This window comes from Acomys minous (genome assembly GCF_964271855.1).
Source record: "Acomys minous genome assembly, chromosome: 17".
Taxonomy (NCBI): Eukaryota; Metazoa; Chordata; class Mammalia; order Rodentia; family Muridae; genus Acomys; species Acomys minous.
The window spans coordinates 9,420,430-9,438,802 of NC_140500.1; the positions used below are offsets into that span (position 1 = coordinate 9,420,430).

An 18,373-nucleotide genomic window follows, 5' to 3' on the forward strand; every position below is an offset into this window, starting at 1 on the left:
ACTTCATATTAAGTTCCAGAAAATCGTTTTAACACTTGCCAGTAACATGTTTGCTAAGTTCTTCCAAAGATGCCCACCTCCTCAAACAAACTGAAGTTCTCTTTCAAAGGCAAGAAGTATATCACAGCATCCTCTGCATTTGCTAATGTGCAACACTACCGTCAACTCAATGAGATTTCATCTTTATTCCTCTGTCACGAAGGAACATTTTGTTCCTAAACCACTTTCTCCACCAACTCTGGGCTTGCCACTGCCTGCTTCTCTGTCTCTGTCTCTCTCCCTCTGAGTTATGCAGGTCCCCATGTGCGCATTTAGGACTTCTAGTGCATTTTTGCTCTGTTGCTCTCTACTTCATTATTTTGAGACAGTCTCTCTGAATCAGAAGCTTACTGTCTAGGCTGGGCAGCAACCTCTTTGAATCAGTCTTTTTTTGCCTCCTAAAGTTGGGGTTATTGGCATGCTCACCCATACCCAGCACCTGTATGTGTGCTTTGGGAACTCGGGTCGTCATGTATGCAGATGCATGCAGAACAAGTGCTCTTGGCTCCAGCCGCTTCCCCACCCTCGGTATGTTTAAATTCTGGGCTACTGCTGAAGGTCAGTGCTGGAGCATGTGCTTAGCATGCTTGAGGCTCTGGGCTTGATTCCTAGGCACCACTCAAAAAAAACAAACATAACTTGTCAAGAATCTGTTGTTCTTCATGAATAAAAACAGAAAAGTAAAAAAAGACACATTTTTTGTATGTAGTTTAAATGTAAATTTGTATTTCTAAGAGAAGTCTTACAAACTGGGATAAAATTCAGGTCTTGAAACAAAACAAACCTACAGTCAGGGAATTAATGAGTTACCTTTTGGGTTGAAAATCACAGACGCAAGGGAGGAAAGCCACACTTTCCTAAAGGTGATGGCAGGGACTTCCTACTGTCCCATGCTTCCCTTTAAAATGTCTCTTTTGTAGATCAAGAGCAGAGGCTCTTGGTGGTGTATGTGTGGGTATCTCCCAGAAGACATCTTCTGAATGTTATAACCAGAGGCTGTTATCTCCTGGGAGGGGCCCATAGGTTGCTCAATATTTTGTTATGTACAGGAGATTGGTCCACATCTAAGCACCCCCTAGAAGGTTCCAGTGCTGAGGGAGGCAGCTGGCCTTACAGCACCACAGCCCTTGACAGTGAGCTTCCCTGTGTGGGAAGCATCATGCCTTTACTATCCAGAATTTCCCTAGACACAACAGAGTGATATAAGCATTTCTATCAAAACACCACACACCCACATGACCAACAACATAAAAGAACATACACTTCAAATATGAGCTCTAATAAAATTATGGGATGAGATGAAGAAAGCCTTTCTACTAATGACTGCGTGTTAAATTTCAAGTTTTTAAAAAACCTTTATTGTGTATGTGTCCATGGATATAGAAGTCAGAAGGAACTTGGGGGAACTGATTCTCTCCTCCCCACGGGGGTCCAGGGATTGAATTCGGGTTCTCAGCGTTGGTGGGAGGTGTCCTGACTCACTGCGCCATCTCCCAGGCCCACAATTTCCACTTTGTAAAATGATACATTGCCAGAATAAGTCAAAGAACAACCTCACTCTTAAGACTGCTAGCAAACGGAAAACATTGTTATAAATCCTGTTATCCAGTGAGGCCCACACTGTACAGATCATTAGAGTGTAAGAGCCAACCAAGAGCAGCAGATTTACACAGGTGAGTACATAATCATTTCTTTGAATCAAGTATGGGGCACGGCTAGGGATGGGTGTCGGAGTGGTGGCGCCTGTCTAGCCTGCACGAGGCCGTAGGCCCCATCCCTAGAATGCCATACCCTTATTGTCTGCCCTGTTCCCTTCACTTGAGGACTCTATTAGGCCCAACTGGCCACCGTGTTCCTGTATCATGCGTACATAAGTCCAGAGGGCAGGTTTTCTTGGTATTTACTTTTCAGGTTAGCCAATGCTCCACAGCTATTCTTCTCCACAGTCCCATCGGTCAAACAGGCCAAAGTCCACGCCTAACTCACTAACAGCAGGAAAATAGCATGGTTATAAGTCTGCACAAGCCACACATAACTCATATGGAGGAGAATAAATAAATGAGAGTATATTGTAGTATCTAGGAAGAAAAGGGTTAGGCTTTTCTTTTCTCAGACACATCAGCTTTCCATATGGTGTAAAGAAAACATAGTGACAGCAGATTATAAACACTGCATGTTCTATACGGTAAAAGAAGACAGTTTTGCTTGTTTCTTTCTTGGGGAAGTTTTGGGAAGGTCAGGAAGATGATTTAATTTGAATATAAGATTTCTTGAGGTTTTTGTCATACTTTCAAAAATGTTGTAATATTTTGGTCAATAGCTATATTCTGGTTATTAGTACTGTAACTGTTTCTTGTAGAAACATTTGCTTGTTGTATTTAGAAAAAAAAATTTCATGGTGTGTTCATCTGATTTCTGTGGCTATAACAAACTATCTGAGATTGTTAATAAGAGGAAAAAAACTTTATCCTTGCCCATAATTTTGGTGATTCAGTTAATTAACAGACTGTTTCCAATGCTTGGAGACTTTGAGGCATCATGGTGAGAGCACTGTTGAGCAAGCTCTACTCCCATGGCTGCTGGGGCCCCGTTGGGTCAGTCCCTTTGTGGAAGCATGTTCTCAGTGGCCTAAGGACCTCATGAGAGGCCCCACTTCTTCAAAGTCCACTGCCTTTCAATAGTGTCATTCTAGGAACAAAGTCTATAACATGTGGGCCTCTGAGGGACACTCAGCATCCAAACTACTAATACAAAGTGGAGTCACTTTCCATCTAAGCAGCAGATATTGAAACCACTGCTAATACGCTGCCAATAACAGCTAATGTGAGTACTGGAATACAGACGGCAGCCAAACGAAGCAAGCCGAGTCTTATGTAACCCACTAGGAAAAAAATAGTTTAAAAGAGTATGTGTTTTAGAAAACTGTCCAAAAGATTTTGTCTGGTTTTTATTAGGCTCAGATGTGAGCCCACATGACCTATGAATCATCTCAAGGGAAAGAGAAAAGGATTGCACATGAGGCTTGGCAGCTGAAGCGGGCAACTTTTCTGGTAGGCCTGCTAACAAAGGCAGTATCATGCCTTCAACTATTACAAGGGCCCAACCCACATACCTGCAACAGTGTGAGCAGGAGGCAGAAGGCCTGTGGCAACCACAGAAGCTATTCTGTTTCCCAGGTAGGTAAGAAACCTGCAGCCAGCAGCCCAGACATGTGCTTGCAATTCATTTTGTGTCTACTCAAATGCAAGAGTACCAGTTCATATGTTTTTTTTTCTCTCCCAGTTTAGTTTATAGCTCAAGGACGTAACAAGACACCACAAGGCAGTTATATTTTCTGGCTTGATTTGAAGTTGGAGAGATTTTTACCAGTAGAAGTCATATAATAACTGCCATCATTGACGCTCATTCAAATGTAATTAGCTTTAAAAAACATGCCTATGGTAGTCAGTTAGTTATTAAATTGATGGACTCTATGCTGAAGCAAAAATAATGTTTATATGATTATTAAATGGAAAATTTGCTAATGCTTTATATAGAAAGCTATTCATTTTCATTTTAATAAGAAGGAAGAAAATATTATTTTAAAGCCTGGCTGACATAATAACTGTTTTAGCAACTTATTTACAAACTAAAAATATGCTGGCATAGGAAACTGGGCCTACAATTAAAAATATTTTAGGAACAACAACAGCAACAACAACAAAAGCCAAAAAAACCCACAGAAGCCCCCTGATTTTCTTAAGAGAAACCCAATTCTTAGGCCTTGGTTATGTGGGAAAACAACCATACAGTTAGCAATGAGAAGGATGTAATTGTTTAAAAACACAAGAAGTATACATTTCCTGTGCCCACATTCAGTTCTAAATGCCACTTGCAACTCAGCCCTAAATGCTTCCAGACATCCCGCTAACCTCAGAGATTCATTTAGCTAGCGTGCAGTCTCCTCGGTGTTTAACCCTTTACTTCTCTCCACATTTAGAAAACAGATCACCTTGGCAATCTTGGGAGAAAAGAGGGGGTGCATGCGTGTGAAGACTTTATTTTGCTCCTCACATGGCAACATGCAGACATCCCTGGTGACATACTCATGGTGACAGCCCGGCTCATGGAACCCAGCGCTATTGCTGCACTAGGGACTTGGGCCTGACAGTCCTCACAGAGCAGGCCCACGAAGTGAGATGATTGGTTCCACCACGTAGGTAGGTAAACCCACTCACCACGTTTACCAAGTTCCCAGAACAGGGAGAAGAGGTGCTTCCAGGGCCGGCTGCCTTCCTTTAGGTGGCTATGTGTCTTTCTACAAATTCTCCTTCCCTGACTCACTAGACGACATTTTTGGTTCTGTCCTTACCGTCTGGTGCAATGCCACCCAAATCAGGCAGCACCATTTGCTCAGAAGTCCTTCCCTTCCTCCAGGGACAGGGAGTGCTGGGCAGGGCACATGCAACCTGGGTAGGGGTCCTCCAGGCTCTGCCCGAGCTGCACTAACATCATTTCCATCCGAGGCCGTCCCGAAACCTCCAGTTCTCATTCCATTTAAACTCAGTGCCTTCCTATCTTGCTCTGATGCTCTGAAATCCCTTTCCTCTTTTAGTCAGCTGTTCCAATAAAAATTATCACCATAGCCGATTTAGAAACATTATGTCACATTCCTCTACCACAGGTACCGGAGTACAAATGCCACCAACTCCAAGGCCTGCATCAGAGAAACAGGAACTGGAAATGTGGCTCAGCCCAACCATATGAGAGGGCCTTGAAGCTCGGGGTGGTGGTGGTGGGGAACCATGAGCATGCTGCAGCCGGCCAAGTGGAAAACCGAGAGCACACACATCAGGGAACGTATAAACTGCCCTTTGAAAAACCTTCTGAAAAGCCGGGCGTGGTGGTGCACGCCTTTAATCCCAGCACTCGGGAGGCAGAGTTGGGCGGATCGCTGTGAGTTCGAGGCCAGCCTGGTCTACAAAGTGAGTCCAGAACAGCCAAGGCTACACAGAGAAACCCTGACTCGAAAAACAAAACAAAAAAAAAAAAAAAAAAAAAAAAAAAAAAAAAAAGAAAAAAGAAAAACCTTCTGAAAATAAAAATAGCATGCACATTACATATAATATAAAAATAAATACTTGTAATAGATTTTTAAATAATTCTGAAGTACCGCAGGCATAATTCAATTAGCACCAAGCTAGTTAAAGACAAAATGTTCCTGTCACATCCACCTGGGTGTCACCAAGGGCTACATCTCAGACCACTTGGTAAATTAAGGAAAAAAAAGACTAAAATAAATTTAACACATCTTTTTACCTGCAGGTAACTTGTGTTGAGTCTTAGTTTGGATGATTACCTTAATGAAAACAATAGGTAGTACTGTACAGTGAAGACAGAAATACGAATTTAAGATGTGCGTAAAAATTTAAGGTAATTTTGTGCCAAGTGTAAAAGTACTAAGCCTTGTTATTTTTGGTAGTGGCTAGAAATCATCCTGTAAGAGCAGACAGCCTATAATATCTCAGCACGGCCGCATAGAAGCTGGGGTACCTTTGAAGTTCCCTTAAGGGATGGAGTCAGGGTCTGCACATACACAGAACAGCTTTACCAGAGCTATCACCACTGGAGTGCCACACTCAGTGCAGTTTTATTCACTTCTTAAGTATTAACTTGTAAATGACCAAATACATGTCTGTATCTATATCACATGTTTATTTGATCCCAAGACATTTTGTAAATCACTTTAATCTAGTCACTGTCTCCTACCCATTCTTCATGTTGTATCACAACTGTAAAATGTACCCAAAGAAAAACAGCAAAGCACACATCATCTACCCTTCTGGAAGGATCGTGTTTAGTAGCATCAAGGTGTATTAGTGAGTGTAATATAGTCCTTACCAGACAGAGCTTAATTAGAATGTGCTAGAAGAATTAGTTACTGAAAACAAATACAATTGGATACTTCCTTGCTTTCAAAGATTGCTGGCCACTGCCACCATCTTTAATACGAAATAAAATGACACAGACAACTATAATGTAATGAACAAGGAACACTAATAATATGACCTATGCTTAACATGTATTATTGAATGATCTAGAATGGAAAACCATATACAAAGCCACATAGGAAAAAAAATGATTACAGGGTAGAGTACAGTGGTTAAAAAAAAAAAAAACTACTCAAAAAATGGCTAAGAAACTTGTACATAAAATACTGTTGTCACCCATGTCCCAGGGTAGGTGGGAATTTTTAAAACAAAACTCAGAGCCTCAACTAGAAACATACAAAACCATTCCATTTGTCATTTAAAAGCAATAGCGTGGCATTAAAAATATATAACCTATAATTTCATGAATTCAGACAACTCTAACACTCCCTAAAGAATACTAATTAGTAATATTCAGTAGTAACATAGATTAAACAGACATTTACTGCACCAGTGGGAAGGAAGCAAACAGCAAGCCAGAAAAAGCCAAGTTCAGGCCTAAGTTCTTAGACATATCACTTTAGACATGTAACCTACCTATAAACTACCACACAACTGAAGTATCCCAACAGTTTTCTTGTAGATGAGGCACTGTTTTTAAGAGTCAAACTGACCAAGGAAATAATAATTCAATTCAAATAGAAAATGCTAATGATTTAATTTACCTGTTCTTTCACAGTATTTAAAAATTTTTATGTGTATGAATACTTAAGCGTACCATGTGCACGCAGTGCCCAGGGTGGCCAGAAGGAGGAGTTGGATCCCTTGGAACAGGAGTTATAGGTGATGGTTTTGAGATCCGGTGCAAATGCTGACACCAATCCTGGGTCCTACTGAGCCAACTTTCTAGTTTCTCAATTTACCTATTTTTCATTCCACAGTATTTACTAATTTTTAGAAACTACATAAGCTGTCCTGAAACAATTATTTCATGAGCATAAGTCAAATAATACCCAAGTGAAACAAGATCAACGTCCTTTAAAAATAAATGCATGATTCTTTGCACAGCAAATGCTTTGTATTCATTCAATGAGCACTGGCAACACAGCCTCAAGTATAATAATGACAAAGAGTGACACAGCTATAGACAAAACATGGGCAGCAGAGGGTTACCCACCATGCATGGTTCAGTCTAGTTAACAACTACCATGTGGCACCTAGGGCAAGAGTAGGATGGAAATCCAACCCAGAAGAACTCAGTGAGGCCCACTTCCTTCAGCAGACGAACAGAGTGGTGACAATTAGCCACAGGGCAGAAGTATAGGCCCAGTTCTGGGGCTTCTGCAGCGCCTGTGTCTGGAGACACTGACTTCCAGAAGCACGCGGTGTGGAACACCCTTAACTGGCTTCTATGAGTCGGCAGGCTTTGCCCTGGGCAGTAAGACAGACTCTCTCTTCTATGAGTCGGCAGGTTTTGACCTGGGCAGTAAGACAGAATCTCTAATACAAAGAGTGAGGTACTTCTACTTTTTCATTTAACTTGCTTAGTAACTTAAATTATTCACGCTGCCATGTTACTAAGCATCTAATATGCCCAATGTTTTGTTTTGTTAACCACAAGAGAACAAAATACATAGTTTAAGCCTGAAAAGAGCTGAGACAGTCATCTTAGTTCACCACACTAAATAAACTTTTGCCAAGTCTAACTATCTTCTACTGCTTTTGAGCCAAGGAAACTTTTAGGTCCATTTTAAGTCATCTCCCTAAAGTTGTGCTTATCATCTTCTTGTCAGATTTAACTTCCTGTTCATTCAAAAAGAAGTTACAGCAGATTCTTCTCACTTGAATTTCCGTGGCACCAATGACCTCTGATGTCATCATGTCTCAAAACCTTCTTTGTCTAAGCTGTGTGCCTCATCTGTTCCAAGGCAGTATACCATGGTAACGCACTGCCTAGGGTTAAAACACAGGCTTAAAAAACATCTTAAAATATTTTAAGTGAATTCATGATAAATTTTTAAAGGGAACAGAAATATTCATGACTTTTCCACATACAGCACTTCTTGAATTTTCTAGCTTTGGGCAGAATCTTAGGTGCAAACCTAGCAACTTCAGGGAAAAAACTGTGAATCTTAAAGCTGTCAAGTTAAATAAAAGGAACTTGAAACCCTATTTTCATGCTTACAAATATGTAGTAAAATATATTATCCTAGGAATCATAAGGTAGCAATCTACTTAAATTTGGTATCTTATATAATGACAAAATATACTATTCACATAAAAATATGTACAGTAAGTCATTTTTATTTGTTACATAAAATTGAAGCAAGACATATTTATTAAGAATTACTGCCCTTTCCTCATACAAAACATCTATTCTTAACAAGCTGAAAGCAAAACCGATAGTAAGCCTTCATGAAAAGCGTGATGCTATAAATGTCAAAGGAAAGGACTTTAGAGGCTCCAACATGTACAACACAAACAGTGCATCATAAAACACAGACAAGAAATTTAAGTAAAAGAGTTTTTCAAAACCAAAAGGAGACTCGTGCAACATGCTTTCAAACTAAATCCATTTATATTAGAATTCAAAGAAACATGAATTGGTATTGCCAGCAATAATATATTCTTAAAGGCACAGATGTTTATAAAATTTCAATAGAAAAAGCACCATAATATAAAAATTTCTGCTAGTGTTTCGTTCTTAAAGTCTAAGTTAGTAAGGATTCCCACTTTGAATTACACCACAGAAACAGACCCCAGATTAGAGAAACAAAGGCAGTTAATTGTTAATGTAAACTACATTACAATTTTAAGACATTATGCAATAATAGCCTATATTTTCCATAAGAGTATTTGGAGTATTATTCACCTAATTCTGAATGTGTGTGTGTGTGGGGGGGGGGTACCCAATTTCTCATTTGAGTAAGGTAAAAAATTAAGTAAGGTAAATAGATTTTTGTAAAATAAAAATTCTTGGCTTTAAAGTAATTCATGTCTACGATATATTTATGTAGCTGGAACTTAAGAACAGACTAAGAGAAAGACATTGATATCTTAAAATGTTCAAGTCGTTTGAAAACCAAGTAAACATATTTACATGACTGTAATAGTCTAGCACTAATTATGATACGCAAAGGGTCTGCACAGGCCTCCTGCATGGCACCAGGGCTGCAGAGTGCCTGTTACAGGCCAATCACGGAGAGAGAGCAAGCAGCAGCTATACCAACAGTAAGGAGACTCACTCACCTCCTTAGTCACAACCACATCCTTCAAGACTCAGCTACAGGCACAGGAGACCTGGGGTGGGAACACACTCAACTCCTTTGTCTCTGAGCAGCTCTCTGTGAGTCCTGTGAGGACCAAACACTAAGGAAATGCACTGTGGCTTTCAGGCTGGCCTGCCACTCTGAAGTCTGACACCACACTGACGTCACACTCTAGCCTGTCAATGCAGCCGCAAATTAAAGCAGTTCCTCCAGGAAGAATGTATTCTGATTAAGCTTGCCTTCTAGTCAGAAAAACAAAACCAAACAACTCCCCCAAACCGACTTTAATTCTTTCCTTAAATTTTGCACAGACCATAAGGTAAAATATCAAGGTATATGATTACAGATAACTCTTGAAAAAAAAAATGCTTAGTAAGAGATTTAAAATAAATGCTCTACATAATTGGGCATTTCCTGTTAGCAAACCAACTAAAAGGACACTCTTTTTGACATGTTCTCCTGCTGCTGTTTCCAAGTCACTACTGATTGTTTCAAAATTCAACAAATCAGTAGTACAAAGAAGGCTGAAATTCATGAATTTCCACCTAGACACAGGGGTAGCTGCTCAGACTGACTACTTACCGTGCCAAGCACCTGTTCTATTTCTTCCCTCATGCTACTGAAGAAACTGAGGCACAAGAGAGGTTGTGCCATTTACTGGTTAAAAACCTGGGACCACTGGAGGACCGAGAAGGCTAAGTCTGATGAAGCAAGACGTTGCTGATACACTCCTCCTAGACAAGGGGGTGGAGAGAGCTGCCCTTATTGGAGAAAACCACAGGGCTGACTGTACTACCCAACATCTTCCAGCACTGTCTTTGCTGTTTTTTTTTTTTAATTAATTGAACAGGAAAAAATAAAATAAAATAAAAACCTCGAACCGTGAGTGTCCCACCACCCAGGCACTCTATCACTGTACTGCTAATGATCAGAAGACAGTCTGGGGGCCACAGGCAGGACTTTTATTCCCAACAGCATGCTCCCAACTTTCACTCTTTGATGAGCTAACCCTGCCTACTAATACATACTCAATTTTGATTTCTTGAGATAAACAAGAAAACAAAACAAAAGAAAACATACCCATTGGCCGTCTTAGTGCTTTTTCGTGTTTAGTGACAAGGGACAACTCCTAGATGCAGAATGGGAGTCAGAGAGCATGTGGAGCTATCGGTTTATACTGTCCTCCACACAACGGTCAGTCACTCATGCCTTTACTCCAGTATACTCCAGCGCCTCTCTCCCTGTACTCTGGCCCAGGCCGAACATCATTGTTCTTCTGCACAAACCTAACAGAGAAGGTGTACACTGTGATCTGTGTACATGCAGGCCTTCAGGAAGGTGTGGTCAAAAGCACACCAGCCTGGAGTTGCAGACTGCACTCCTAAGTTCAATGTCTTCTCAACAGGTCTCTGACCACAGAGGGTCACCTCGCCTCAGCTTTCTCTTACAGCAAACAAGTGTAACAATATACTCCTATGGGATTTTTGTGAGAATGATAAAAGTCATATAAGCAAAAGCTGCCTCATTTAATGGCTGACTGTATTTCTTCTATAGTTCATGCCTCTTTCACAAAACAGTAATTAATTTGAGAATGGGCAAACCGCTTTACCAAATATGCTGTAAATATCTTGTTAGAACGCTAATAGGATAATACTTTTCAAATATGTTAATTGGCTGTCTTACAACGAAATCTAAAGCACAACCTAACGGGTGCTAAAGCATTCCTTCTCTATGAAACTGCTGTAACAAAAATTAAAACCAGAGGACAAAATTGCTTCATTATGTAGTCTGAAATATGAGAAAGCAGGCCAAACAGTATGCTAAAAACAGAAGGTTGTACATATGGCTCATAATCCTCTCCTCCTTTTTTAGGTTAAGGTTTTGCTAATTTCAATGATATTCAACTTAAACTTTTTACACTAATCAATAAAACAATTCCACTCTCAGAAACATGAAAAAGAAGTCAATAAAACTTCCCTCATAGCCAGGCATGGTGGCACACACCACAATTCCTAGTACGGGGGGGGGGGGGGGAAAGAGGCAGGCAGATCGATGTGAGTTCAAAGCTAGCCTGATCTACAAAGCAAGTCCAGGACAGCCAAAGCTACACAGAAAAATCCTGTCTTGAAAAACCAAAAGAAACAACACAAAATAACTTCCCTCACAATTCCAAAGGCAAAGGAGAATCCCATTTAAATAGTAGAGATCATATACACTTATTTTTTTGTTTTTGTTTTTCAAGACATGGTTTCTCTGTATATTACTGGCTGACCTTGAACTCACGAAGATCCGCCTGCCTCTGCTTCCCAAGTGCTGGGATTAAAGGTGTGCACCACCACCACCTGGCTCATATAAACTTATAAACAGAATCAGACTGCTAAAATATAGAAGGTTTGAGACAGGATTTCTCTGTGAAGCCCTGGCTGTCCTCCCTCTGTAGACCTGGCTCTCCTTGAGCTCAGAGATCTGCTTGCCTTTGCCTCCCAAGTGCTGGGTGTGCACCACTGCGGCACAGCTAAAAGGTTTATTATCTCTCATAGCAAGTAGCCTTTCTACTCTTTAATGAAGATTTCCATCAAGACAGCTCTGTAACGAAAAGCCTTCCTAAATTCACTGAGGAAATAAGATGATGCATGCTTATACCCCAACATCTAGGAGAGCCAAGACCAGGGGACTCTGAGGTAAAGGTTAGCTGTAGCTTGACAGTGAGACTCTTGGTGATTGCTGGACTTAGGTAACAAAATGGCACATTTGAGAGATGCCTGAACTGGAGAAGCACAGCCCTGGGTATGTCTGGGGAGCATTTCTAAAAAGGCCTGGCGTGTGAGAAAATGAGGAGTGGGGGAAAGCTTCAGCATGAACGTGGGTGGAGATTCTATGGATATGGTAAGAGGAGGAAAGCAGGGTGTCTGTGCAAGCGCCCGTCTTCCTAGTGAGTACATGATCACCGTTGCCACCATCTATGGATATGAGGCTCCAGCTCTGCCAGCCTTTGAACACGGACTCAGCACCAGGGAGCGTCCAGTGTGCCCAGTAGCCATTCTACAGCTGCATCTGCTTCTACCGTGTAACCCACTCAAATAAACACCCTTGTATTCATTACATTCCTTCCGTTCCTCCCCCACTGAACCTTCTCTGATCGTCTAGAAAACCTTGATTACTTTACATTTTGGTACCAGGAATGGGAATTCCTCGGTTCCTGAAATTCCCAAGGTACCTTTAACACTCTTGTGTAACCTGTTTGGCTTCTCTTTAATGGCTTCTTTGATTGCAACTTTAAAGAAGGTACTTTTCTGGCCAAACTGCCTATTTCTTCCATGTATAGAAACACATGCTCTGTTTCTTAAAAGCGCTTCTCACTGTGAACTTGGTTAAAAGTGGGTAGCACTAACATGGCATGTCCTGAATGCTACACTACTTTGAAGGGTCCTTTATTCATCATTTTTCAATTTATACTCTGTCAAGGTTTCAGGACACGCATAAACTAAAGACGGGTCCTTTGCCAGACTATCACACGAATGGTTCCAGCCCAATTGCTAATAGTCAGTGTTCCCTTCTAAACCTCACAGAACAGTCTTTCCTGTGCTTCTCTCGTTTTCCCAGCTCCCACCAGAATGGCCCAGCAAGCCCTGCTAAAGCACTCTAGGTGTGCCCCAGTCTGCTTTTCTCAACTCTTTCACACTCCTCTCATACACCTGTTCTCAAAACTTAATAATCATACTGTCAGATTTAGTTACAGCAGCCTTGCTCCCCGGTACCAATGTTCTCTATCCGTTATTTTTGCATGATCAGGCATAATATTTGACACAGTCAACTCAAGGGAGGATAGATTTATTTTCAGTCTTTTTCACTTCATCGTGGCAGGGACATCATGCTTCTTCAAGGAAGGACTGTGTGTTAGAGGCTGATCACACCACAGCAGGCCAGAAAGCAGAGGGAATGCTGCCATGGAACCAGAAGCCAAGCATAGCCATCAAAGGCCCACCTCCTGAAGAGCTTTCCAAAATAGTGCCACCACTTAGGGACCTACCTGGGTTCAAATACATGAACACAGGAGAACATTTCAGATTAAAACCACGACATCCTACCCTGCTTTAAGTTAAAAAAAAAAAAAATCAAACAATAGACCGGGAAACATACTAAAAACAAAGTTTTGTGTTACCCTAGCATATCTGATTTACATGTGATCCCATATGAAGGCAGAACTTTTGAAGTAAAATGAAAACCTAGCACAGTGTTTGCAGCATCACACAGTGTGATGGTTGCTCAAAATAGCATTGCACCAAGGAAAAGAATAAAATGAAGCCAAAGAGAGGACAAACTGGGAACTAGCAGGGATATTAAAGATGTGACAAGCCGGCAGGCATTTGGTTTATGGAGGTACCAGAGCCTGTAAGGTTTTCCTGGGGCTCCTCACCCACTTACCACGTTTCCCGTCCACCGCAGGGAAACTGTGGCGGGCCATAGAAGTAAAAGGGAGAATAAGATCAGGTCCCTCCTCTCAAGGCCCTAACAGGCCAAGCTGACAGTTTCATAAGAGAAAGCATGTGGTAAACAAATCATTAAGACATAACCTGATTTGCAGAGCCCAGAAGAGGAAACGGCTAACTGCCTGGGGATAAGGAAGTGAAGGCTGACCGAGTGTCTCAAGATGGAAGCTGTTAGGGGTAGCTGCTGCTGAGAGCATATGCGTCAGTGAAAAATCTCAACTTCACACCTTCCCAGCAAACGAAATGTTTATTTCAAGAAAAATACGATCAACAGTAAGGCAATTCTCATGTGCCTTCTACAGTTCTGTCTAGCTGCTCTCAAATACCTGCACTGTGAAGGGGAGATAAACCTGTTTGTGTTTTAATCCCAAGTGTGGGACTGAGAAGAGGGCAGGATGTTTACCACTTAGATGTGAGAAAGCAGGATGTTTTTCCACATAGAAGCCCAACTACTTCGTGGGGGAGCTTGGTGAAAAACACCCTTGAATACACCGAGAGGATAGATTATATATATATATATATATATATATATATATATATATATATATATATATATATATATATATATAATCCTTTGGGCATATATATATATATATGCCCAAAACAGTAGAGGAGGCCTTTGGTTGGGACTTGGTTTTTGGTTGTTATCTCTGCACTTCAAGAGGCTCCTAAAGAGAACTGCTCCAGGGAAAGTTTCAAGGCTTTGGACTCCAGCAGCAACTTTGGTGGAACTGCTGGTCTGCTGAACTCCTGCTGACTACACCAGGGACTGATATCCCTAAGGTTTCATTGTAGTGTTTTTTAATATCCTTTTCTGATTGTTTGGGTTAGCTGGGTTGTTAGGGAGGTAGACTTGTTTAATAAGTTCATAAACATATAACTGATAAGCAAATAGAGCCTACAGCACTGATCACATTTTCAGGAAGAAAATCGGAGAAAAACTGTAGACAGACATCCCACTACAATGTTGGAGTTAATCAACTTCAAATCAGTGGGGAATACTAAATCTCAATTCCAAATTTATTTTCACGTATCTCTAAAGTATATGGCAGGAGCCATGCCTCATTAAAAAGAGGGGTCAGTGACATGGCTCAGTTGGTAAAGGTCACTGCCATGTAGGCTGGATGACATGAATTTAATCCCTGAACGCCACAACAGAAAGAGAATGAACTCCTCAAAGTCGATATACATACACAAATAGTGTGCATTAAGACAGAACACTCATATACATAAAATAAATCTTAAAACAAAACAAAGAGAAGGGTTACAGTTAGCTCAGTGGTTAAGAGGTTAAAAGCACTGACAGGCTAGCAGAAGACCAGGGTTTGATTCCCAGCACCCACAGGGCAGCTCACAACCATCTGTAAGCCCAGCTCCAGAGGATTGAACCTCTTCTGGCCACTATGGGTACCAGGTGCACATATGGTAAAAAGATAATACATATATGTAGTCAGATACATTAAGTTAACACACACACACACACACACACACACACACACACACACACACACAGAAAGTTCAGAGATGTTTTCTTAAGAATTGTTTTCTTTTTTTGGTTCTTTGAGACAGGGTTTCTCTATGTAGCCTTGGCTGTCCTGGACTCACTTTGTAGACCAGGCTGGCCTCGAAGTCACAGATATCTGCCTGCCTCTGCCTCTGAGTACTGGGATTACAGGAGTGCACCACTGTGCCTGGCTTTCTAAGAATTTTTACACCAACACATGTTTTGGCACATCTAAGGCATGCCTGTGAGATGACCTAAGACCCAGCTGTGATACTGTCATTTTTTCAGTCCTTAGACATTATTTCAGTTCTCAGTGGTATTCATCTTGAAAATGCGACCCTTGACCTATCTGGATCCTCAATATTTACTCGGCAAAAGAGACTTATTTCTGAATACCTTAATCTGAAACCCAATTCCATTCATAATGTGGGACCAATTTATTTTTAACTAGTATTCAAAATAGAGGTTCTGTAATGGGAAAGAAGCTCACCTGCTGGTCTTCTCTTAGTGCCTAACATTATTGTAAGACAGTAAGTGAAAGGTGTTTCATTGGCTGCTTACTGATGTTCATCTCCTAGGTCATTTAATAAAACCTTTCTGATGAGAAAAATTTTACTATCTAGGAAATATTCAAAGATGTTTTGTGTTTCAAGCTGGTGTTCCTTTACTTTAGAGATAAAAATCTCACAAAACAGCAAATGTCTAGAGTAAGTAATTGGAAGAGAAAATGATTTACGAATCCAATTAGTCCATAAACACCTGCTTAGGAAGAAACCAATTATAATGAGAAAGCCCTTCATACCAGGGACTCTTCCTCCACAGGGAGTGGTAGCTACTAAAACATACTTGCTCACCAACAGGACTCAGCTCCTGAATCTGGAGTCCTCAGGTCATTAATGAGCAAGCTGACCTTTCTAAGAACAGCTCAGTAAGACACTGACTTAAGACTTTTAAAATTCTCTTTATCCCGCTTTTTGCATGAGATAAGGACAACTAATCATTTAGTTTATAAGCCATGTGTCTCACCAACTTATATATTTTCAAGTCCTGCTCAAATACTGTCTTCTCGGAGAGCTGTTGCCACGTTGCTAGCTGAGGTTTTACTCCATGTTATAATCTATCCCCAAACGCCTGCTGAGATGGAGTAGAAGAAACCATTCTGCATGAGTTGTAGCAGCTATTTAGAACACAAGGCGCTGCCTTAGCCTGTTTGCTTCTTGATCATGTCTGGAACTGAAGGAAAACTTTTTGTTTATGTCACATCTCATTTGACACACTCCTCACCTGTACATGACCCTCCTTATTTGTACACATTACTTATTTTCTTTTACTTAAGAGCTAGGAGAAAGCCTCTATTAGAAATGCTGCACAGAGTTAAGAAGTTCAAAGTCAAACAGACAAACCTGGTTGAGATTTAATTTCCTTGGCTAATGTTAGATTTCTCATTTGTTTAATAAATATTTACAGAGGATTGTGGAACTCTGCTGGATAAGGGTGAAGTCTGACATCTCTGGATAGCCATTTGCATGTGGTCCATGATGGTGGACTCCCCCTTCTCAGTGGAGTTCTCTCTCCACCTAGTCTGGTAACCCTAGAAACTCTTAGGGAGAGTCACAGTAGCCCTCAGGGAAGATTACAGGCCTGACCCTTTCCTGATAGCAAAAGCACCTGGGGATGCCTGGAAGTACCTCATCCTATGCTAAGGGATCCTAGCCTTAAGCAAATGACCTTTAACAGTACCTAGAAGTTTTTCTACACAGAGAACAACTAAGTGCTGTGTTTTCCTTCTTGTGACAGGACCCCATGCTATTGCATGTAAGTGAGGTACTGTACCACTGCATGGAGAGTAAGTACCCTGGCACCCCTTGCCCCCAGCAAGTCAGACACACTCATCCATAAACCTCTCTCCACTGCCTTAGGCCTCACATTGAGTGCTCTAAGCCACCCCTGATTGAATGCCAGGACCTTGGGACCTTCAGTCCAGAAGCAAGCAGTGCTTAGACAGACCCACCAGATGTGGAACCCAGGCTGGGCACTGAAAGACAGAGGATGATGATTTCCTTTTTATCTATAAAAGAAGAATGTTTTTAGGATGCGTGGGAGCATTAAAAAATGAAAAAGAAATGATACATGTACATTAGGTGTGGGTAAGTGGGATAAATATTTAAGTAAAGTATTAAGTATAAGTTTTGATCTTGGATTCTCTAATGGATGAGTAGGAAGAAGAGAAAATCAGCCCAATGCTATGTGCATATGATGGGCCTGACATTGATGTGGAGAGGCTCACAGAGTCCTGCCCTGGCTTTGGAGCTATCAGCAGCTGTGGCTATGGGGGATGAGGACGCAGTCTTCTTTGGGTGGAGTTCCTGACAGGCTGCATGGTCCAGTAAGGTCTAAAGACCTCACACATCCTGCCAGAGCTTTGTAGACTCAGTGAGTTTAAGAGCACATGAAAGCTGAAAAAAGAGAAAGTGGTAGAGAAAGGGTATAGGAGGAGCGGGACTAGCAGGAGTGAGGGATGGGTTTAGCAAAATACATTATATTCTTGTGTAAAATTCTCACCCCCACACACCCACATGCACTCCTCCCCCACATGGTTGAACAGAAGTCAAAATTAAAAAATATAGATTCAAAAATGAGCCAGACCTGGGTGTGGCATTTCTTTAATTGCAACATTTGGAAGGCTAGGGTGGGCAAGGAAGGTCTTGAGTCTCAGGCCAGTCCGGGATATGTAGTAAGACCCTGTTTCAAGCAAACCAGAGGTTGAGAATGTAGCTTGTATATAGAACATTTGCCTAGTAATGGAAGACCATGGATTTGATTCACAGCACTGGGAACAAAATAAAAAAAGATAAATAATGTAGGATGTGAACATTAGCTACTTATGAACCAGAGGTGTTTGACAAAAGGAACTTTATGTAGATTTTAATTCACAAGAAGGCTCAAGTTCATCACTAACATCCTCAGAAAGTTTTTCTTTTTTTCTTTTTGTCTTCATGAGGCAGTTTCATTTACTGTAAAACATGACAAACAGGAAACACTTTATTCTAAATACTATGCTGGGACCTCAGTGGGCTCCACTGTTCATGGACATGGTGGTTCATACCTGTGATTCCAGCTTGCAGGAGCCTGAGTATGAGGCCTGAAATGAATTCTAGCTCA

The 18,373-nt window shown here is 41.1% G+C and overlaps 1 protein-coding gene across 27 annotated transcripts in view; it reads right to left on the bottom strand.

Annotated features, from left to right (window-relative positions):
• Positions 1-18,373, bottom strand: part of PLEKHA5 (pleckstrin homology domain containing A5) — a 183,200-nt gene that overhangs the window by 83,744 nt on the left and 81,083 nt on the right. The window contains exon 1 of one of the 27 annotated variants that reach the window (XM_084766231.1): positions 9,198-9,219. The exons of 25 other annotated variants lie outside the window; for them this stretch is intronic. Coding sequence is in view for 1 of the 2 variants with exons in the window: in XM_084766239.1 (XP_084622365.1) it covers positions 18,219-18,225 (7 nt within the window). In the remaining variant the exon portion in view is untranslated. Of the gene's footprint in view, positions 1-9,197; positions 9,220-17,777; positions 18,226-18,373 lie in introns of those variants that run through there. One more of the 27 variants, XM_084766239.1, reaches the window with a different exon arrangement.